Source organism: Callithrix jacchus, chromosome 10 (genome assembly GCF_049354715.1).
Source record: "Callithrix jacchus isolate 240 chromosome 10, calJac240_pri, whole genome shotgun sequence".
NCBI lineage: Eukaryota > Metazoa > Chordata > Mammalia > Primates > Cebidae > Callithrix > Callithrix jacchus.
The window spans coordinates 23,751,665-23,775,014 of NC_133511.1; the positions used below are offsets into that span (position 1 = coordinate 23,751,665).

Below are 23,350 nucleotides of genomic sequence, written 5' to 3' on the forward strand. Positions count from 1 at the left end.
AAATGACTTTTTATTTTTCATTCAGAACTATACAGAAGATATTATAGATCTCATGGCCACCCTATTACCTAGGATGACTTCATCAGAGTTAGCGAAAGTGAAAATATCCCCTACCTGTGTGGAATTTTAAATGGTCTCAGTCCCTTGGAGCCTTCTCTATGATCTATTCTGAGAAAGGGAGCAGGAGCCCTCTGAGCACAGGGATCAGTTAAATGCCAGATATTGGAAGAGTTTAGGAGTAGAAAATAGGATGCAGTAATCACAATACTCTTTAAAATAATTGGGAATCAAAGAGCTGTGGATCCCTCTTGACCACCCCATTTTTCTGTTTTGGATAGATATTTCATCAATCCCTTTGTTCTGTGTGGACTTTAGGGATTTGGCCTGCCAAATCTGTCATTTCTCCAGTTTCTACCTATCCCTATACGTCTTATGACTTTGAAGAAATTATCACATAATCAAAAGAATACCCACTTAGGAGCCAAAAGGTTCTGAATGCGAAGAACAAGTTTACATTTCATTAGCCATATGTCCTTGAGCAGGTTAACTGTGCTCTTTGAGCCTTAATATTTTGTTATGTAAAATGGAGTTTTGATAGCATTTCACAGGGAGGTCGTGAGGTTTTAGATAATGCTTGTAAACTTCCTGATACACTATGTACCCCGTGATATTTATTATTTCTTAAAACTGGATAAACAAAGATTTCTCATCATTTTAATTTCACCGTTAGAATTCTTCCTTTTGTTCCCCCCCCCCCACTTGCTCTTTTCCTCTTTTCCTTCCCAATTTCAAGATGAAGGTTTTTAAAAACAATGTTTGAGGGCAGGCACAGTGGCTTACGCCTGTAATTACAGCACTTTGGGAGGCCAAGACGGGTGGATCACTTCAGGTCAAGAGTTTGAGATCAGACTAACATGTTGAAACCCTGTACCTTCTAAAAATACAAAAATTAGCTGGGCATAGTGGTGGGCACCGGTAATCCCAGCTATTCAGGAGGCTGAGGCAGGAGAATTGCTTGAACCCAGGAGGCGGAAGTTGCAGTGCGCCGAGATCATGCCACTGCGCTCCAGCCTGGGTGACAAAGCAAGACTCCGTCTCAAACAAAACAAAACAAAACAAAAAAGCAATGTTTGGTGGTTTCATTTTGTTTTAACGATGAGTAATTAAAACCAAAAGATGGTGAGCAGAAAAAACTACCAAACCAAAATGAAGATAATATTGCCAAATTTAGAAAAAGTATAAGAAATCTCAGAATCCTTTCCATGAAAATAGCCTGTTCTATGTGGAATTCTAAATGGCATATAGTTTCCTAGATTCTCAAAATTCAGCTGACCAACTCAACAAAAGAAAAGTGAAACTAATATTTAGAGAGTGCCTGCTTGTAACGGATGCCTTAAGACTCTTATTTCATTTAATGATTACAACATACATATGGAGTAATTATTATCAGTTCATTTTACAAGTGATGACATGGACTCAGAGTAGTTAAATTGCTTTCTCATGATTACACAACTATTAAATACTGGAGGTAGGAATCAAGCCCCAGACAGAATCTAAAGCTCACAGACTTAATTTTGTGATAGAGCCAAGCTGGTCCTCCTAAATTAGAACCTGGTTTCTTGTTTTCTCTGCAATTTTCTGAATCTCTGAATGAGCAATGTATGTTCTTTACAAGTCCTTATAGATTTTAAACCCTTGAGCTGCCTCCTGCCTATCACCTTTGACATTTATCAGGTTTGTCAGGAGCGTATTTACTTGTAATCAATGAAAATTGCTACTCTTAAGCCATTGTCAGCATCATCTAAGAAATTTCTGACAAACAACTAAGTGATTTGTGATGACAGGCATTATTCCTGTCTGTAATTAATGTAGTTTGACATAGCACCGGTTTCAAATTGGAACTCAATACATAGTACTATACATATTTTTAAATCCACCCTATTGATCCATTCATCTATAAGTTTCTGCCAAGCCCAGGTTGTATGTGGTATCTTTAAACACTAAATTTCCAAGTTATCAGCGATCATATGAAAATTATACCTGTTAATTATAATTGTTGTCACCCATATGTAATAAATGCTTATAAGATTTGTGCACATGTCTGAGCATTTGTTATTTGATCTTTTGAAATCATTCTCCAATACCTATAGTGGATTTTAATCACACAGTCTAAGCATATATACAACTACCGGAATATACATGTATTTATTCATTAATCAAATAACTTCATGCATCTTACAAACTTACTTTCTTAAACGTTTACAATTTTAAGAGCATATGAAAAGCTCAAGTATGATAGGAACAGCAGAAAGTTTTAGATGAATTGCTATGGAAACATCAGAGGAGAGAGAACAAGCAGAACTGAACACTTAAAACTCCATGATGATAAAGATAGAGAATATTGAAGAAAGAGAATAACAGAAATGAGACAATGAGCAAAACGACTTATTGAAAGCCTGTTCTGAACCAGTCCTAAGCACTCTATGACAAACAGCCTTTATTTCAGGGAGGGAAGTGGCTCTCGGAAGAACTGAAGAAAAATAAGTAGCAAACTATGATAATCAACACACATGTGCATAATTCAGGACACGTGTTACAGTGATGGGTGCTAAAACTAATTGGATATTGTTCTCATAATACACAGATTTCTACTCCTATTATAAGCAAATGTGTTTTTCATATTCTGAAGAAGATCGTTTCCTTAAAAGTTTACTTTTAATGTTTTAGGGTAGGATAAAGACCCAAAGAGCTGTTATAAACCATGAAGAAATTTATTACTCTCTCCTGTAAAATTCTGTGATGATACAGTTGCTTGTTCTATGAGAATCTCAGGGATTCAGGATCCATCTTTTTGCTTCTTCATTTTTAGGGGAAATGCTCTAGGCTTTATGGTCTAGTCTTTATGGTTCAAGATGGCTCAAGATATACCTGCATTTATACCAGTGAGCAGGAAGAGGATTTCTCTGAAAGGGCATGACATAGTGTTGCACTTATTTCTTGTACCCTATTGGCCAGAACTTAGTTATGAGACCATACCACCTTTAAGGGAGACTGGGCAATGTTTTTAATTCGAATGGTCATAGACATTGTGAAACCTGGGGTTCCTATTAGTATAAAAAAGAAGATGAGAATCAATATTGATGAATACCTGGCAACACTAAGGCACAAAGACAGAATTTTAAGTGAAGATACCTCATCTAAAGTAGTCTCTACTTGCCCCCTATTATATTGCATTATTTTGGTTTCCTTTAAGCACTTTTGCGACCGGCTATTTTCTTGTTTACTTAATTGCTTGTTTATTGAATATTTTTTCCCTTATGATGTAAATTACAAGTGGATAAGGATTTTTGTCTGTCTTGTTTATTGGCATAATGCCAACATCTAGAAAAGTGTCTTGCATGATATTGATTCTTCCTAACCAGGAACATGGAGTGTTTTTCCATCTGTTTGTGTCCTCTCTTATTTCCTTGAGCAGTGGTTTGTAGTTCTCCTTGAAGAGGTCCTTCACGTCCTTTGTTAGTTGTATTCCTAGGTATTTTATTCTCTTTGTTTGGCCATACTGCCAGCCCAAAGTAATTTATAGATTCAGCACTATACCCAACAAGCTACCATTCACCTTCTTCACAGAACTGGAAAAAACCTTTTTAAACTTCATATGGAACCAAAAGTGAGTCCACATAACCAAGACAATCCTAAGCAAAGGTGTAAAGCTGGCGGCATCACATTACCTGACTTCAAACTATACTATGAGGCCACAGTAATCAAAACAGCATGATACTGGTATCAAAACAGAGATATAGAAAAGAACAGAGGCCTCAGAAGAAATGCCACACATCTACAACCAACTGATCTTTGACAAACCTGACAAAAACAAGCAATGGGGAAAGGATTCCTTGTTTAATAAATGGTGTTGGGAGAACTGGCTAGCCAAGTGCAGAAAGCTGAAACTGGACCCCTTCCTTACACCTTATACAAAAATTAACTCCAGATGGATTAAAGATTTAAACATAAGTCCTAACACCATAAAAATCCTAAAGCAAACCTAGACAAAACCATTCAGGACATATGCATAGGCAAGGACTTCATGACTAAGACACCAAAAGCAATGGCAACAAAAGCCAGAATAGACAAATGGGATCTAATTAAACTTAAAAGTTTATGCACAGTGAAAGAAACTATCATCTGAGTGAACTGGCAACCAAAAGAATGGGAAAAAATATTTGCAATCTACCCACCTGACGAAGGGCTAATATTCAGAATCTACAAAGAACTAAAGCAGATTTATAAGAAAAAAGCAAACCCATTCAAAATTGGGCAATAGATATGAACAGACGCTTCTCAAAAGAGAACATTTATGAGGCCAACAACCGAATGAAAAAATGCTTATTACCATTGGTCATTAGATAAATGCATCAAAACCACATTGAGATACCATCTCATGCCAGTTAGAATGGCAATCATTAAAAAAGTCTGGAGACGACAGATGCTGGAGAGGATGTGGAGAAATAGGAACAATTTTACACTGTTGGTGGGAGTGTAAATTAGTTCAACCATTGTGGAAGACAGCGTAGTGATTCCTCAAGGATCTAGAAATAGAAATTCCATTTGACCCAGCAATCCCTTCACTGGGTATACCCCTAAAGGATTATAAATCGTTCTGTTATAAAGACATGTGCACATGTATGTTCATTATGGCACTGTTTACAATAGCAAAGACCTGGAACCAACCCAAATGCCCCTCGATGATAGACTGGACAAGGAAAATGTGGCACATATACACTATGGAATACTACACAGCCATTAAAAAGGCTGAGTTCATGTCCTTTGTAGGGACATTGATGAGGCTGGAAACCATCATTCTCAGCAAACTGACAGAAGAACAGAAAACCAAACACTGCATGTTCTTACTCATAGGCAGGTGTTGAACAATGTGAACACATGGGCACAGGGAGGAGAATGTCACACATTGGAGTATGTGAGGGGCTAGGGGAGGGACAGTGGGGGAGTGGGGAGGTTGGGAAGGGATAACATTGGGAGAAATGCCTGATGTAGGTGACAGGGGGATGGAACAGCAAGCCACCATGGCATGTGTATACCTGTGCAACAATCCTGCAAGATCTGCACATGTACCCCAGAACCTAAAGTACAATTAAAAAAAAGAAGTGCCTTGCATATAGAAGTCCAATAAATGCATGTTGACTAAAAGAATGAATTACATTTATTTAGAAGTTTGATCATGGAACTCATTAAACATTTTATATGAAAAGAGTGAAATTACTGTTTAAGCAAAATAAACATAATTAAAATGCATTCTTGTTTTTAAAAAAGAGGATGAGAATCAATATTGAGGAATGTCTGGCAACACTAAGGCACAAGGAAAGACTTTTACGTGAAGATACCTCATCTATACCTGTTTAATTGTGTATATTGTGCTAGGTTAACGAATTTTTCACATAATTGTTTTTTCAACAACCAGCTTCTTATATGTGTTTCCTGATTCAGTTCTTTCTAACCAGGCTGCATGCCTGGTCTGTGGCAGACTTTTAGTGCTCAGCTCTAAGCCCAGCAGAATCAGATCATGAACTCTGCCCACTTTTCCAGCTTCTTCCTTTTGTTGCTGAGATTTTTCAGCCAATGGAAAGAAGGAACAGGCACAAGGAACAATACCAGACATAATTTCTATCCAGAGAAAAGGGTAATTCCCTCTCATAGTTTGCTACATGTGAAATACATGGTTGGAGAGCCTAGTACAGATAAAATAGAATTTGTGCTTATGCTGTGCTTTACTATATGTGCATACATTACATGCATGTATACTGTATACACGTGTGGCTGTACATATATACATATATGTGCATTTACGTATATAAATGTGTATATGTATGCGTCTGTCTGTATATATAATATATAACTTTTATAACCACTAACATTCATTAGATTTCAAAAAAACAACCTGTGGAGGTATGTCATTTTCCCCATATTACAGATAAGAGAACAAATAACTTGGGGAGAGTAAAATATCCACAACAAATACATCACAGAGACCAAAATCAAGCTGTGTTTTCCATATGTATTACGTATTCTTTACCTGATAGTTTCTCAACAGCAATATGGCACCTTAAGTCCCAGATAGAATAGGTTGTTTTGAAATAAAGAAGACATGAGGACCTTGATCACGTCTAATGTCCTTTAGCCAGATAAATGAGCATAGACATTCTCAGTTACTTACATTGCTATCACAAACGTTTGGTTTCAGGATCCTGTAAGGGACCCATGACAGGAAAACCTGGGCTTCCCTGATTAGAGGTTCTCTCATTAGAGCAGAAGTATGTGCCTTACACTATCTCCTTATCTTTTCCCCTTGCTGTAGGGAGGGTGCAACTTGGGAACAAATGACTCAAATTAGAGAGAAGATTTCAATGATATAGTGTCCATAAAGCTTTGATTAGCAGCGCCCAGGACACAGTAAGCCCGTGGCACTTAAGCATTTACAGAAATATGCAGTTTTTAACATCATTGTCGATGTTGTTACTCTTGTTACTGTTGCAGCATTTTCTTTTTCCCTCTTTGCCTGCTCTCTGATTGTTCCTTAGCAAAGACCAAAAAAAAAGCAAACGTTCCGAAGTCGAAGACTTTTCTTTTGATACAAAGCGAAAGTTCTATTATTTCTATTGCTTGTTTAATAATTTTCTGTTGATCCCTTAGTCTTGTGGTCGCTACTTTATAACCGGTCCCTAGAATGGGGCGGTTCTTTCCGGAAATTATGACCGCAGCTGTTTTCACTTCTCGGTAGGTGACTGAAAGCACTCAGGAACGCAGGAGCAGAAGGTAGCGGACCAACCTGCCGGTGCAGAGCCTGGATCCAACTCCTGCGCCGGAGGACTGAGAGGTGCGCATTCTAACTTCCTTTCCCCCGTCCCCAAATCTATAGGGCCTCCTTGAACTGCAAGCCCCATGGGTGAAGGATTAAATCCTGATGTGCAGTCCCCAGGAAGGTTTCCTGAAAGTTTGGCACTTCAGGGGAATCTTCTGGAGGTTGAAGGGGGGATTTAGCCATCTCCTAATCTCGAGGCCCTTCTTCCTACTTTCCTTCTCTTTTACTTTTTTCACCCTTTTCTTTTTTTGATATGGACAATCGATGTTCTCTCAACTTCAAGACAGAGTAAGCTGAAAAAAATGAGGCCGTAAGCCTCCATCTACTCCAATCAATTGCAGCCCCTAAGCCCTTCTATACAGAAATGTAAGAGACCGACGCAGACCCTTCTGTAAATGTGTGGACGTTGGAAATATAGGACTGAAATCTAGGAAATCTAGGAAAGGTTAAATCAATCTCTGATTTTATCCAAGCCCCACTTCTTACCCCAATCTCCTTGTCCACTTCACCCCTGCAACAGGCTGCAGGAGTGTGGCCGCAGTGCCACCCAGCTCCTCTCCCTCCCTCCTAGCTGCTAAGTGGCCCAGGCTGGGACTCTGCATTCCTGAAGCATCTACCTGGCTTGGTGGGAAGCCCTGTATTCTCCCAGTGCCTCAGATTCATGGCTTTCAGCTTGGTGGCCAGCCTCTACCTAAGTCTTGCAAGTTGCCTTACTGAAGTGCCACCTGAGAAGACGACCTAATTCTGACCCAAACTAATTTTGTTTGTACTGGGAAGAGTAGGGGCAAGGGTGCAGAATAGCAGGTTTTCCTCAACCAGGGATTTTTTCCTGAACTTAGAATCAGAAGTGAGGGCTATTTCCTTGTAGGGGACACCCTCTGCGTCTCTCTGTTCCACTCAAGCCACTCTTGGTAAATATTGCCCAGCCTGAGAGCTTCTCTTTCAACTGTTTTACTCCGATGTGAGTCTCCTGCTTTAGGCTCTCCGCTTAAAATGTTATTAGAAATTCTTCCCTCCTCCAGCCCAGCCTGTTCTACCAGAGAATTTGCCTCAGTCAGGAGTCTGCATAGAAGCCTTTTCTGAATGTCCTCTCCTCTCCCTACGCCTGCCACTGTCCTCTCTGTTGCTGTTAAATTGTGAGTCATTTTGCCACACTCAGTTTTCATCCAGTTTATCAAAATAAAAACAGATTTGGAATGAAAAGCCTGATTTATTGGTGCTGTTTGGTGGGGGTGCAAATGTAGGCTCTGTGCATATGTAGTATTTATGTATATTAGAATATCTTGGACAGATACAAATGTACTCGTATCTTTTCATTTTGAGTCCCAAAAGAAATGTCATACAGTAAATGGCCTGTGGCAGGAGGCCACCTTGGATCACACAGCTCCTCACATGCAGCACATCTCTGAATAGCATGCTCCAAAGTGAATGGCGGCAGAGGTTTATTGATTAACAGTAACAACAGTAATAGGAACGATGGTGATGTCTATCCTCATTGATTAAATGCCTCCTACAAGTCATGTGCTATTCTAGGGACTTCACATGTACTAATTCATACATGATGTGTCAGTATGATGATTTCTCATTTTAGGAAGAGAATACGGAGGCTAAGAGGGGTTAATGACACCTATTCCATATGCCTAAGAAGTGGTGAATGAAATACACTTTCAAGAAAGTGAAATTGGTATTTGAACCAGCCTCAAGGTGTTTCAGAGATTTCCTATTTAGTAGATGCCAGTGAATCTTATAGCTTCTGCACCATTGGGATTGCCATTTAAAAGTAACCTTATGATTGAAATCTTTGTCTCCTCTTTTTAAGGTTCCATCTTCCTAAATCCGACATTAACCCTTTGAATGTATTCTTATGCCAGAGAAAAGCACATAAAATGCTGGTGTTTGAGCAGGTAACTTCCAACATGTTACTCTGTGATATGTGTTTTCTACAGGAATCTTGCTTCACCATGGTGCAACTCTGTGGCCTACTCACCCTCCAGCGGAAGCCAGGTAAGCCTAATTTGTGATTCTTACTTGACATTGAATCTTTGGCACCTAGCACAAGGCTTGACCTACAAGGATGCATTCTGTTGAAGCTTGACGAACTTGAATTCTGGTCTATCCCCAGTACCACTGAAGAGTATCTCTGTGAGCGTGTCCATTTATGAGTTTGTGGCTGGTGTGTCTGCAACTTTGAACTATGAGAATGAGGAGGAAGTTCCTTTGGAGGCCATTTTTGTGTTCCCCATGGATGAAGACTCTGCTGTTTACAGCTTTGAGGCCTTGGTGGATGGGACGAAAATTGTAGCAGAATTACAAGACAAGATGAAGGTGTAGAGAGTACCTCCTCTCTTCTTATTTCCTTAATGCATACTCTATGATCTCTACTAAATGTACCTTCACAAAACATGCTGATGTTGAAAGTTCTTTCTTTCACTCTTTTCTAACTGCCATTTTCCTAAAATCATTTTGGGGAAAAATCAATCAGAGGCATTCAAATTATAGCTGTGATTAGACAAGACCAATTACATACAGTCGCTCTACACTACGCATCTCTTCACAGCCATGTCACCTTGTATGTTCCCTTTCTTTCCCATCTCTCTCCCTGTTCTTCTCAGGCCCGCACCAACTATAAGAATGCCATCTCTCAAGGCCACCAGGCCTTCTTATTGGAGGAGGACAGCAGCTCCAGGGATGTCTTCTCTTGCAATGTGGGTAACCTCCAGCCTGGGTCGAAGGCGGCAGTCACCCTGAAGTATGTGCAGGAGCTGCCTCTGGAAACAGACGGGGCTCTGCGCTTTGTGCTCCCAGCTGTCCTGAATCCTAGATACAAGTTCTCTGGTGAGTATCTCTCCCCTTTTAATACTAGTGGTGGATGACATAAATAGGGAAACTTTCTTATGCTTGTGAGTGTGCTGAAAGCTGAGTGTACAAGGAAAACAGAACTAAGGTCACTTTTTATAGGGTCGCCTGTGGACAGCTGCCTTGATGTGAAGACTCCTATAGTCCCTGTGGAGGACCTACCCTACACACTCAGCATGGTCGCCACCATTGATTCCCAGCATGGCATTGAGAAGGTCCAATCCAACTGCCCCTTGAGTCCTACTGAGTACCTAGGAGAGGACAAGACTTCTGCTCAGGTGGTTAATGAGCAAATACTGCTGTCGTCAGTACCTCTGTTGCTTGAGTCTTAACTTGGTCTCCACTGAGTTCTTCCCAAATGGTAACCCGGAGGGGGTCCAACATGCTCCTTTCATATCTTCACTTAATTTCCAGAGCCTTTTCTCTAGCCTCACCTCTGTTCCTGATCATGCTCTCTCATGGAGGAGGACTGCAGCCCTAACCTGAGCCCTAAAGAGCACTCGGTGATGATTCCAATGTGGCTTTTTTACCTGTCTCCAACTCAGGTTTCCCTGGCTGCTGGACACAAGTTTGATCGGGATGTGGAACTTTTGATTTACTACAGTGAGGTGCATACCCCTAGAGTGGTTTTAGAGATGGGGATGCCTAACGTGAAGCCAGGTATTTTCTTTCTTCCTCTGTAGTTATCCCCTAAGGGGCAATTCCCTGTCTTGGAATTACTGTCATACTACTCTCTTTTCTTTCCCTCCCTCCAGTAGGGGGTAAAACATGTGAAACAGTGAAATAGCTTACGCTCTATCATGCAAAAATGGTTAGGTTTAATGACTGTCATGTGATATGTCTTGTAGGCAAATTTAAGTAGATCAGTAGATAATTGGGCAAAAACCAGGAACAGATAATTTACAAGAGAAAACATGGCTAGTGTATAAACAAGTGGCAGTGATCAGTCTTGACAGAAATTCATATAATCATGTCACATTTTCACCTTTGAAATTATCAAAGATTTCCAAATCTGACGCTTCATGTTTTAAAAGGTGTGGTGAATTAACCTTTTGAGAATAAATTTCACCATTTGTGTCAAATAAATGTTAACTTTGGTAATTTCAATTTTAGAAATCTTGCCTAAGGAAATAAATCTAAATATAAGTAAAAATATGCACTGAGATCTCCCCTGCCATTTTAATAATATCAAGTATTAGTAAACAATCAAAATGTCTCTTAGAGGCTAAATTTACTATGATAGGTATAATTCATGAATTATTATGCAGCTGCTAAAATCTGTACATTGACAGATTGAGGTAATTGGCAAAACAACCTCCAAGGAATGTTAAGCAAAAGAAAAGTAAGTTATAGTCAAGATAGCCACTATAAAATAATATGTGCATTTGGAAAAGCATTTTAAACACAGGAAGTTTCTGCACAGCAAAAGAAATTATCATTAGAGAGAACCAGCAACCAATAGAATGGGAAAAATTTTTTGCAATCTTCCCATCTGGCAAAGGGCTAATATCCAGAATCTACAAGGAACTTAAACAAATTTGCAAGAAAAAAAAATCCCATCAAAAAGTGGGCAAAGGATATGAACAGGCACTTTGCAAAAGAAGACATTTATGCAGCCAACAAACATGAAAAAATGCTCATCATCACTGGTCATTAGAGAAATGCAAATCAAAACCACATTGAGATAGCATCTCAAGCCAATTAGAATCGTGATCATTAAAAAGTCTGGAAACAACAGATGCTGGAGAGGATGTGGAGAAATAGGAACAATTTTACACTGTTGGTGGGAGTGTAAATTAGTTCAACCATTGTGGAAGACAGTGTGGTGATTCCTCAAGGACCTAGAAATAGAAATTCCATTTGAACCAGCAATCCCATTACTGGGTATATACCCAAAGCATTATAAATCATTCTATTATAAAGACACATGCACATGTATGTTCATTGTGGCACTGTTTACAATAGCAAAGACTTGAAACCAACCCAAATGCCCATCAATGATAGACTGAATAAAGCAAATGTGGCACATATACACCATGGAATACTATGCAGCCATAAAAAAGGATGAGTTCATGTCCTTTACAGGGACGTGGATGAAACTGGAAAACATCATTCTCAGCAAACTGACACAAGAACAGAGAACCAAATACTGCATGTTTTCACTCATAGGCGGGTGTTGAACAATGAGTACACACAGACACAGGGAGGGGGATATCACACACCATGGCCTGTTGGGGGGTGGGAGAGCTAGGGGAGGGATAGCAGGGGTTGGGGGATTGGGGAGGGTTAACATTAGGAGAAATACCTAATGTACATGATGGGGCAATGGATGCAGCAAATCTCTATGGCATGTGTATAGCTGTGTAACAGTCCTGCAAGATCTGCACATGTACCCAAGAACTTAAAGTATATTTAAAAAAAAAAAAGGAAAAAAATAGGAAGAATGCTAGTAGTAATTGTGATTAGATTGACTAGGTTTAGTTTTAGTGTCTTTTTTATCTAATAATTTTTATTGATTGATCCATCACAGCTACATGCAGTCTCAACTGAAGTGTTTTTCTCTTTTTAAAGATAAAATATACATAACAGGATTGACCATTTTAACTATTTTTAAGTGTACAGTTTGTGGTCTTCAGGATATTCACCTTGTGTAACCATCACCACCCTTCATCTCCAAAACTTTTTTGTTTTGCCCTATTTTCTTAATTTCTAAGACTAAGTTTCGCTTCTTAATAACTTTAGTTTCTTAGCTTCTTTTAATGTTTCTTACTTTTTAAATTTTCCTTAATTACTCTTTCTTGGAAGTAAAATCGGTACAACCCATGTCAGTTTGTTGTGCTCTTGGGAGCTTCCTGGGCTGCCGGGCTCCTGGTTTTCAATGAAGCAGGACTGGAATGCTACTGCCACGAAGCATTTCCACATGGAGGAGTGGACAGATCCTTGGTGACAATCGTATTCCAAGTGGTACAGCTTGGGTTAGGCTCTTGCTTTTACAATTATAACTGTTGTCAGGAAAATTCCTCGTAGTTGTTTTTCTACAGAGTACCCTACTCTCTCATTGTTAATGTTTTCTTCCAAAGTAGCTTCATACTTGAGCTCAGAAATTGAACTTTTTAGTTTTCCTTCACTCGTTCAACCATTCTTCCTCAGAGCCAGCTTTCCATGCTAAGGTCATTCAAGGGGCTCTCCAGCTTCAACCTGATTTACTATAACCAGCTCCTTTTCTACAAAGTTCCATGCTCTGTCTTTGTAGATTAGTTATCTGCTTTTTCCTTTCCCCGTGATGACTATCTCGTTGGGTGTCCATGAAATATTCCCAGAACAGTGATCTGCTTGTCAGTTAGGATTCTTTTAAAGGACTGTTTTCACCATAGAAAGTTCTATAATGTTGGATCTCAAAAGGTAAGGATTGAGATCTCAGTCCCTGTTTTTCTAAGAAGTTCCCTTGACTCCTATGCAGATTTTCTCATCTGTTCCCCATGACCATCTCTGAAGGCCACACGGTGACATCAGGGACAGTCTTTATAGTCTTGTGAATCCCTTCCATCAGGACTGCCCAAGTCTTGCTTCTCAGGTCAAATATTTAGTCAAGATGACTTGCTATTCTCATCCATACAAGGAAGCAAATGACAACTTTAAGTGGCAGCTTGGCTCACTGAAACCATTTAGAGTTCTGCCAAAGGAAACCTACCACTATATGACAGAAACACAGTATGTTATTTTTTACAAACTTAGAACAGATGTACTTGCTATATTAAGAACATAATGTCTTTTTAAAATTAAATTTATGATTTAATTTAAAAATTGTATCAAAATAAAATTTAGAAATAATTTTATAATATTGTTATTAAGAGTTTAATCTGAGTTGAGCCCTAAACTGAGTTCACTAAGTATATTATATTACTTAACCCTTACAATCAAGCTTGTTCAACTAGTGGTCTGTGGGCCACATGTGGCCCAGAACAGCTTTGACTGTAGTCCAACACAAATTTGTAAACTTTCTTAAAACATTATGAAGTTATTTTGTGATTTCTCTTTTTTAGCTCATTGGCTATTGGTGGTGTTAGTGTATTTTATGTGTGGCCCAAGACAATTCTTCTGCTTCCAGCATGGCCCAGGGAAGCCAAAAGATTGGACTCCCCTACTTAAAATAATCTTGACGTAGGTGTTACTTACTACCTTGATGTTTCAGATGAGGACATGAGGCTAGCAAGCAGAGGAGCTAAAGTTTGAAATGCCTCATTTGAAAGCAAAGAAGCCAAGACTCATGGAGGTGAAAATAATTTGAGCCAGGCTAAAGTTATAATAGATAATCCACATATAACATTTATAATTTATCTGGCATTGTTGTAAACATGTTAACCCATATCATACTCATGCCACCCTTTAAACATGTTAACCATATCATATTCATGCTAAATATGTTAACCCGTATCATACTCATGCCACCCTTTCTGGCTCCTCAGCATAGTGCCAGCTCCATTTAAACCAGCTGTCTCTGAGAATGGCAAGGAACCTGCTCATCAAAAAAGCTTCTCCTCCATCATATATCCAGACATCTGGATTGTATAATTGTTGTTTTTGAACTAGTGTTCTCTCATATATATGATGGGCAACACCTATCTTATTTAGAAGCCTGTTTGGTTATTGGCATATCCTATGGGGAAAAAATTAAACTGAGCCAGATTCTATTATCATACCAAATCCCAGGACTACTGAGAATATGCACCTATGATCCTAGAACCACTTTGTAATAATAGGATAATGGAATTTAATTATATATCCTCCTATGTTTTCTGTAAAGCTGGAGTTAATGTAGCCATTCTCATTGCACCTCTATCCTGGTACTAGCATTTCAATTCCTGCATCAGCTCTCTCTTGCTCCTAAAACTAGTCCCAGCTATGGCTTTGACAACGTGGCCAGATAGACTAGGCTCCTGTGATCCCCCCTCCACCCTATCGTTTGGATGATGCTAATAGAATCCAACATGTATCCCAGTGTTTCCCTTTCTTCTGGGGACTATCAGTGAGTCATTCATACCCAAAGCAGACAGATTTATATGATACTTATACTCTCAACTCTTGTAAATTGTCAACCTAAAAATTGTCCATGTGAGTATCACATTTTTCAAAGCTGTAATTAAAGACTTAAGGCCCATGTGATAACATTTCCCATTTATTTGATTTGAAGAAAAGGTTTGATTCTGCAGATAAACTTGTCTGATTCTTTTGGCAAATGCTGGAACATTTTAACCTAATGTGTTTCATTCATTTGCCTAGCTGTCAGGAAACTAATAATCAGTGACAATATTTTAACTATTGCTTGTGTCTACTAACTTCTACCCTCTTTCTTCTCTTTCATATCTGTTCTGCTTTTGTCTGTCTCATATATTTATAACTCACCTTGAACCCATTGCAAGCAGTTGTAGTATATGAATCATCACAATGTTTTAGATTTGAGTTTTTCTTAGCTCTTGATTGTAATCACTACCATTGATTGTTGGGTACTAGGATTCTTGGGTTCCTTTTTGTCTTAGAGTGGCTTTGTCCTTTCTGATCAGGTCATTTGATGGGAGATCCAACTGCAATGGTGAGTTTCTATCCAAATATCCCAGAAGATCAAACATCAAATACCTGTGGAGAATTTATCTTCCTCATGGACCGCTCTGGAAGTATGCAGAGTCCCATGAATAGCCAGGATAGATCTCAGCTGCGCATACAGGCAGCCAAGGTAAAGCTAGCTTTTCTCCTTTTCTGGGTCACATGTTCAAGTGACGATAAATCTGAGGGGTTAAATTTGGATCTATTTGGAGCCTGAGCCACAGCAGCATGACCACCCCGAGGCTAGCCTTGGAATGTAAGAAGGGACAAGGTGGGTGATGGCCCACATCCTCAAGTATCGATTGGCAGGGCCCATGTGTTTTGAGGAGCTTCTCTCACTCTGTCTCCTCATACTCTCTTACCTTCAGGAAACACTGATTTTGCTTCTGAAGAGTTTGCCTATAGGTTGTCATTTCAACATCTATGGATTTGGCTCTTCCTATGAGGCATGCTTCCCGTAAGTTACTGGGAAAGACCATAGAGAGTAAAAATGAGACTTTAAAGAAAAAGACTAAATTGTTAAAGGGGTTACTGCGGAGCTGACTTTGGCATTGGGGATTTTGGATAAGACTCATTTTTGATGGGGGTTTCGTAATTCAGGGACTCTATACTGTGCAAGGTTAAGTAACCCTCATGTAACTGGATGTGTTTGTTTTTCCCAGGGAGAGTGTGAAGTACACTCAGCAAACCATGGAGGAGGCCCTGGGGAGAGTTAAGCTTATGCAAGCCGACCTAGGGGGCACTGAAATCTTGGCACCACTCCAGGACATCTACAGGAGACCCTCCATCCCAGGCCACCCCCTACAGGTAAGAAGTGGAACAGAGCTAACAGAAGAGACAGCAAGAGTGAAATCTCTAAGAATCTATGCCCCTGAGCTTCATGCAGTATGTTGAAATATGATTTGTAATTCACAGTTTTCTATTACATAATAAATAGAAAAAAAAGACAATGCATTTTTCTTCTTTCTTAACTCCATGCAATGGACAATGGAAGGTCTTTCGGGGAGTGCTATAATAACTTAGATGCAGCTAGGAGGGGAGGTGCTAAAAATTTCCAGGCTTCTGAGCAGATCATGTGAGAATGTGGTGGTAATGACTGAAACACTAGGGATCTCATGCCTCTTTGAAGAGGCACCAGAGCTTCTGCAATGAAATAGGTGGATTTTTCAAGGACAAGTTCTGGTATCTTAAAATGAACTTGACAAGGACCTGATGAACATTTTCTTTCTTTGTACAGCTTTTTGTCTTTACAGATGGAGAAGTTACAGACACATTTAGTGTAATTAAAGAAGTTGGGATCAACAGACAGAAACACAGGTATGAAGAGAATGTGATTTCCGGGTGATTGGAGCTAAGTTGTGGCACATAGACTCTAGTGCTACATGATGCCAGTGTTGACATTCCTTGAAGAGGACCAAATGATTTCAGAATTTAGTTTTAGCAGTTGAAAATCTATTTCTCCCTATAAAAATGAAAATTAATTTTAAAAATAACGTCAACAACACAGCAAAAATCATTGTTGTTCTTTCTAAACTACAATGGACACGAGAATAGTAAGATGTTAATTTTTTTAACTATAAACATTGTTAGGAAAGTAAGACATACAGAAAACTACACAAATTATAAATATACAACTGAATAAATTATCACAGTGAACACACTGTGTAATCGTCACATAGGTAAAAACTGGAATGGTAGCAGACCTCTCCATCTGTACCCTTTTCCATCATGTCCCAGTCTCTACACACTAAAGCTTTCCTGACTTAATAACATCATGGGTTATTTGTGCATGTTTTGAGTGAAAAGAAATGAGTTATACAGTATGCTTTCATTTCTGTGTGTATCATTTCTTTCCTTTCAGCAGTATATTGAGAGATTCATATATATTTTGTGTATAGCCATAGTTAATTTTCATTGGTGTATAGTATTCCATAAAATGACTATACTATAATTTATCTATTGATTTTATTGCTGATGGACTTTGATGTGGCTGTTAAAAATGATACTGCTGTGAACATTCTTGGATTCTTGTACATGTATTTTTTTGTATACACATGTATATGCATATATACATATTTATATATATAGACGTGTCTCTGAATAGGCAGAGTTGTGGAGTTTCTATGGAATATCAAACAGTTTTCCAAATGATTGTACTAATTTAATTCATTCTAGCATTGTAGGAGTGTTCCAATAACCTCATTTCCTCTCCAAAATATGGTATTATTTGTCTCTACATTTTAGTCAATTTTTTGTGTGTTTAGTGGCATCTTCTTATGGTTTTAATTTACATTTTCCTGATGACGATTGGCGTTTGGCAACATTTCGTATTTATTGGCCAGTTGGATGCCCTCTTTTATAATGTGCCTTCAAGTCTTTTTTCTGTTACTTATTTCTATTAGATTGATTTTCTTTTCTTACTGACCTATAGGTCATTCTGTAGTCTGGATACAAGCTCTTTGTTGATTGTATGTTCTAGATATACTGTATGCTTAGTTACTGTGTAGGTTGCTCTTAGCTTTAAGATGTGTTTGAATAATAGTCGTTGTAAATTTTAATGTAGCTTGTTATTTTTTAGTCTTCTCCTTTATGGTTTGTGTTTTCTGTGTCCTGTTTAAAAGTCTTTCCCTACCCAAGGTGATGAAGATGTTTTTGTTGTTCTTTTCTAAAAGTTTTATTTTTTCTTTTGCATTTGGATTTACAATGCACCTGGAACTTATTTTTGTGCATTGTGTGGTGTAGCGGTTACATTTCATTTTTTTTATAACGTGGATATCAAATTGACCCTATCCTATTTATGGAAAAGTTTGTCCTTTCCTCACTGATGTGCAATGTCATCTCTATCATCAATAAGCACCTGTACATATGTAGATTCTTTCTGGATCCTCTGTTCTATCACATTGGACTATACATCTAGACATGTGCTAGAACACCACCATTTAAATTAGTACTGCTTTATGATAAACCTTGATTTCCAGTAGTGTTAAATCCTCAATTTTTTTTCATTTAATAACAAAGACTATCTTGGTTATACTTGTCTCTTAGTATTTGTATTTTAGAATTAGCTCGTCAGTTTTTACCAGAAAAGGAAACCTATTGGGATATTGGCTAGGATTTCATTGACTTCATTACATCTATTTAGGCAGGACTTACTCTTTACTATATTGAGCATTCCAATCCTTTTATTTACTTTGATCTTTTCTGATTTCTTATCATATCTGTTTTTTTCCAACATTTTATTAAGATGACTTAGACCTATAGAGACATTCCAAAAGTAGATCAATGGGACCAGGAGCCATGGCTCATGCCTGTAATCCCAGCACTTTGGGAGGCCAAGGCAGGCAGATTGAGACCAGCCTGACCAACATGGCAAAAACCTATCTCTACTGAAAATACAAAAATTAGCCGAGTGTGTTAGTCCATGCCTGTTATCCCAGCTACTCAAGAGGCTGAGGCAGGAGAATTGCTTGAACCCGGGAGGCAGAGGTTACAGTGAGCCAAGATCACACCACCGCACTCCAGCCTGGGCAGCAGAGCAAGACTCTGTCTCAAAAACACAAAAAATGGACACCATATGCCCTTCACCAAGGTCTACCAGTTGTCAGCCTTTTACCACATTTGTTTCAGATCTGTTTTTGTTGAAACATTTGAGAGCAAGCCACAGATGTCATAACCCTTCATATATAAACACTTAGGCACTCATCTTTTAAGAACGAGAAGATTCTACTACATCACAATAAAACTATTAAATTCAAGAAATTTAAAGTTGAGATAACACTATTATCTAAATGCAGGCCATATTTGTCAGTTTTTCTTTTGTTCTTTATAGTTTTCTATATGCTTTGTAGTTTTTAATTTTTCTGTTTGTTCCGGGAAAAAACCCAAGAGCACATGTTTTATTTGTTGTTACGTCTCTTTAGTCTTCTGTACTCTAGAGTAACTTCTTAGCTTGTTATCCTTTCATGAAACTGACATTTTTAAAGAGTACTAGCCAGTTATGTTTTTGAATCTTGATTTGTGTTTGTAAGACCGTTTAAATTTATGTTAAGGTTGGTGTTAAACATTTTGGCAGAAATATTCCAAAGGGGCTTGGGGATGTCAAGTTTGACTGCTTAGTTAAAGGTAGAGTGTAACAGGCATGTTTGGCATTTTGTAAACATCTTGTTCTCAACAAATGTTTACTCGGTGGTTTAGCATTCACTGGTGATTATTGCCCAAATCCGTTATGACTTTCAGTGGTGACAGAATGATTTTCAAAATTCTGTCAGCTTTTCCAGACCTGTTAATTGGTATCCTACCATTTAAAAAAAAAAAAGGGAAGCTTTTCCTCTTCCTTTCCTCCCTCCCTTCCTTTTGTTTTATCAGTATGTACTCTTGGATTCTTTCATTATTTTTCAATGTGTGTCACATAATTCTCATGATTCATTTAGATTCTCAAAATTTTCAAATTTGACCTGTGATCCCTTTTAAAGTGTTTTTCTGACATCTCTTTACTTTATCAATACTTTCTTTCTAATACACAATGTTGTGGGCTCACCTGTACTTTCCCAGCCCTTCGAGAAGCCCTTGAAGAAATAGTTTTTAGTGAAAGCAATACATAAAAATCAATATTTGAGTGTTAGGTGTGCTCCTTACTATTGTGCTGGTATTTATCCTTGGCATTTTCAGCAGACATAACTGGCAAATGTTAAAAAGAAATTCTGAAATTTTAGTTTCCTCACTTCATAGGTAGCAGTGTAGCATTCTTCCTCCTTTCTCCAATTACATATTTATGTCTTCTTTTCTACAATGTGAGAAACCTAGATTCCTGTGTAATCAGTAAACTTATTCATTTCTTCAATCTGTCAATAAGTACTTAACCCTTATCCATGGGGTATACATTCCAAGACCCGTGTAGGTACGTGAAACCATGGATAGTACCAAACCTTTTCTATATGTACCATTCTTTCCTATACGTGTGTACCTATGATAAAATGTAATTTATAAATTGGGCACAGAAAGATATGAGCAATAACAAACAATAAAATAGAATTATTAACTAAAATAAAGGTTACTTGAGCACAAGTGCTATGATACCACATGTATCTATCTGGTACCCTAGACTGCTACTAAGTGACTGACAGATGGGTAGTGTAGACAGCATGGAGATGCTGGATAAGAGAATTCATATTCACAGTGGGACAGAGCAGGATGGCACAATATTTCAATATGCAACTCAGAATGGGATGCAATTTAAAATGTATGAATTGTCTATTTTCAGATTTTTTTAATTCAATATGTTTGGACTGCAGGTAGCTGAAACTGTAGAATGTGAAACTGCAGATAAGGGAAGCCTTCTGAACACACAAAATCTATCTGTAATATGTTATCTGTGTAGAGGGCTTCATGCATTTTTTAATTAAATTGCTTACCTAGGTGTTTGATGCTATTTTAAACAATATTTAAAAAAAAAATTTTGGGCCGGGCGCGGTGGCTCACACCTGTAATCCCAGCACTTTGGGAGGCCAAGGCGGGTGGATCACGAGGTCAAGAGATCGAGACCATCCTGGTCAACATGGTGAAACACCGTCTCTACTAAAAATACAAAAAAATTAGCTGGGCATGGTGTCGTGTGCCTGAAATCCCAGCTACTCAGGAGGCGGAGGCAGGAGAATTGCCTGAACCTAAGAGGCGGAGGTCGCGGTGAGCCGAGATCGTGCCATTGCACTCCAGCCTGGGTAACAAGAGTGAAACTCCGCCTCAAAAAAAAAAAATTCTTTTTTACTGGATGGTTTATTTCTACATAGAAATGAATTTCAATAGCTTGTTTTACTTTGATTTGTATTTAATGATGTTAATTTAGATATTAATTAAATTCTATATTCGCAGATTCTTTTAGAATCTATGAAGAATCACATTTGTAAAAAATATATTTTATTTTTCTTATTTTAAAAAAATTTATTGTTTTCTTATTTTTAAATTTTTTTTCTCCCTTCTGGATTACCCTGGGGAGGATTGCTAATAGAAATCTAAATCAAAATGATCATATCCTTATTTATTTTGGGCTTCAAAAGGAACATTTCAACATTGCACCATTAAGTATGGTGTTTGCTATAAGTTTTTTTTAGTAGTTATCCTTTCTATTATTAAGGAAATTTCCTTTTGTTTGTTTTGAGGGTTCTTTTCTCTCTCTTCTTTCTTTTATTTTGAATAACTAATGATTGTTGAATTTCATCAAAGGTATTTTATGTACTACTTAGATGAATGTATGATTTTATCCTTTATTCTTTTAAAGTATGAATTCTAATAATTCTTAAATACTAGACCAACCTTGAATTTCTGAAATAAACCCAAAGTAATTGTGATATATTAATCTCTTTCATATATTTTTTGATTCAGTTGGACAATACTGTTTTAGGATTTTGAATCTATTTTCATGGGAAATGTTGACATATATTGTCTTATCTTGTCAGGTTTTGATATCAGTCTTTTGCTAGTATCATAAAATGAACTGTGAAGATTGCCTTTTTTCCTTTGCTCCAAAAGATTTTCTTTTGTAAATGTTTATTAGAATTTCCCAGCAAAGGTCTCTTGACCTGGATTTTTTTTTTTTTTTGGAAAGTTTTGTTTTGACCTATTCATACTTTTATGTGTTCTTATTTTTATAAAAGTTTGAATATTTTATTGAACTTCTTTGCATTAAATTGTCTATGATATTGCCTAATAACATTATTAAATTTTGTAGGTTATGTAGTATGTAGTGATATCACCTTTTTTTCCTGATGTTGGTTATTTGTGCCATTTCTGTTAATATTTCTTTTCTTGCACTGGATGTTTATCAATTTTAATAATAATTTCAAAATACCAGCACCTTTGGGTTTATAGATACTTTCTATCATTTAAGTGTTCTCTATTTCATTAATATCTGCTCCTATCTATCTTTATTATTTTCTTTCTTTTCCATTCCTTGAGTTTTGGCCATCTTTTTTTAACATCTTGAGACGGATGCTTGATAGACTTTCTTTTCTGTTCAGAGCCATAGATTTAAGCACATCTGTAGCTGAATTTTAAATATGGATATGCCATTTGCCATTGTCATCTACTTAATATTTTTCAGTTAGTATGATTTCTTTTTTAAGCTTGTATAGCTCACAAGTACAGTGCCTAATTTCCCAATATTTGAGGATTTTTGTTAGTCATCAAATAAAAAATTGTAGAAATTAGATTAACCTCTAGATGACATCTTCCATCTGAGAGGACTTATGCTTTGCTTCTGAATGGTGCTGGATAGCCTGGGAACAGATCATCTTAATCCAGTCAGGATCTGATGAACTTCAGTCACAGTTATGGCTGGTTTATTTCTGATTCACCTCTACCTCTGGGATGTAATCTTTTAGGATTCTATTCTAAATTCTCGGGTGTTTACAAGAGCACCTTCCCTCTGGAAAGTGCAAATTGCTGTTTTGTTTTTCCTGCCTGTGTGTAACTGCTTGGCTTTTCAGCCATCCATTTTTGTATTTGGCCCTTGCTTCAAAGGGTAAAGAAACATTAGATGCCGGGCTCATTTCTCTTGGCTTCTGTCCTCTCTCAGGTCCTGGCTCGTAGGTTTTTATCTTGGTAGACCTTTGATGTTTTCAAACATATGATTGTAAATATTGTGTACAGCTTTCTTAGTTCTCTGCTGGCCTGAAACAATATACAGTAGCATTGCTGTGAGCAGAACTTTCCTAGGGTATTATATTTTAAGTGCTATATAAAATTTTGCTATTATTATAATAATATTAATTTTTATTATCATTCACATGTAGCACTGTCGTGAGGTTCCAGTTAGTCATCAATACTTTTTGTTTGTTTGTTTGTTTATAGACAGGGTCTCTCACTGTGTTGCCTAGGCTGATCTTGAACTCCTGTTATTGGCCTCCCAAAGTGTGAGCCACCATGCCCAGCCAATATTGTTTAGTTTTGGTTTTACACAAAAGACCTTAAAAACTATAACAGCACTTTATAACGTAGGCTGCAATTCAAAGATTATGTTAGAAA

The 23,350-nt window shown here is 37.8% G+C and overlaps 1 protein-coding gene across 4 annotated transcripts in view; it reads left to right on the plus strand.

Annotated features, from left to right (window-relative positions):
* Positions 1-6,775: 6,775 nt before the first annotated feature.
* Positions 6,776-23,350, plus strand: part of VWA5A (von Willebrand factor A domain containing 5A) — a 29,189-nt gene continuing 12,614 nt past the window's right edge. For 2 of the 4 annotated variants that reach the window (XR_013522818.1, XM_035264947.3), the window contains exons 1-10: positions 6,776-6,889; positions 8,821-8,878; positions 8,997-9,199; positions 9,487-9,709; positions 9,833-10,008; positions 10,276-10,390; positions 15,292-15,461; positions 15,700-15,788; positions 15,994-16,138; positions 16,569-16,648. Coding sequence is in view for 3 of the 4 variants with exons in the window: in XM_035264947.3 (XP_035120838.3) it covers positions 8,836-8,878; positions 8,997-9,199; positions 9,487-9,709; positions 9,833-10,008; positions 10,276-10,390; positions 15,292-15,461; positions 15,700-15,788; positions 15,994-16,138; positions 16,569-16,648 (1,244 nt within the window). In the remaining variant the exon portion in view is untranslated. Of the gene's footprint in view, positions 6,890-7,896; positions 8,011-8,820; positions 8,879-8,996; positions 9,200-9,486; positions 9,710-9,832; positions 10,009-10,275; positions 10,391-15,291; positions 15,462-15,699; positions 15,789-15,993; positions 16,139-16,568; positions 16,649-23,350 lie in introns of all 4 variants that reach the window. The other 2 variants (XM_078339191.1, XM_054241682.2) reach the window with 2 other exon arrangements.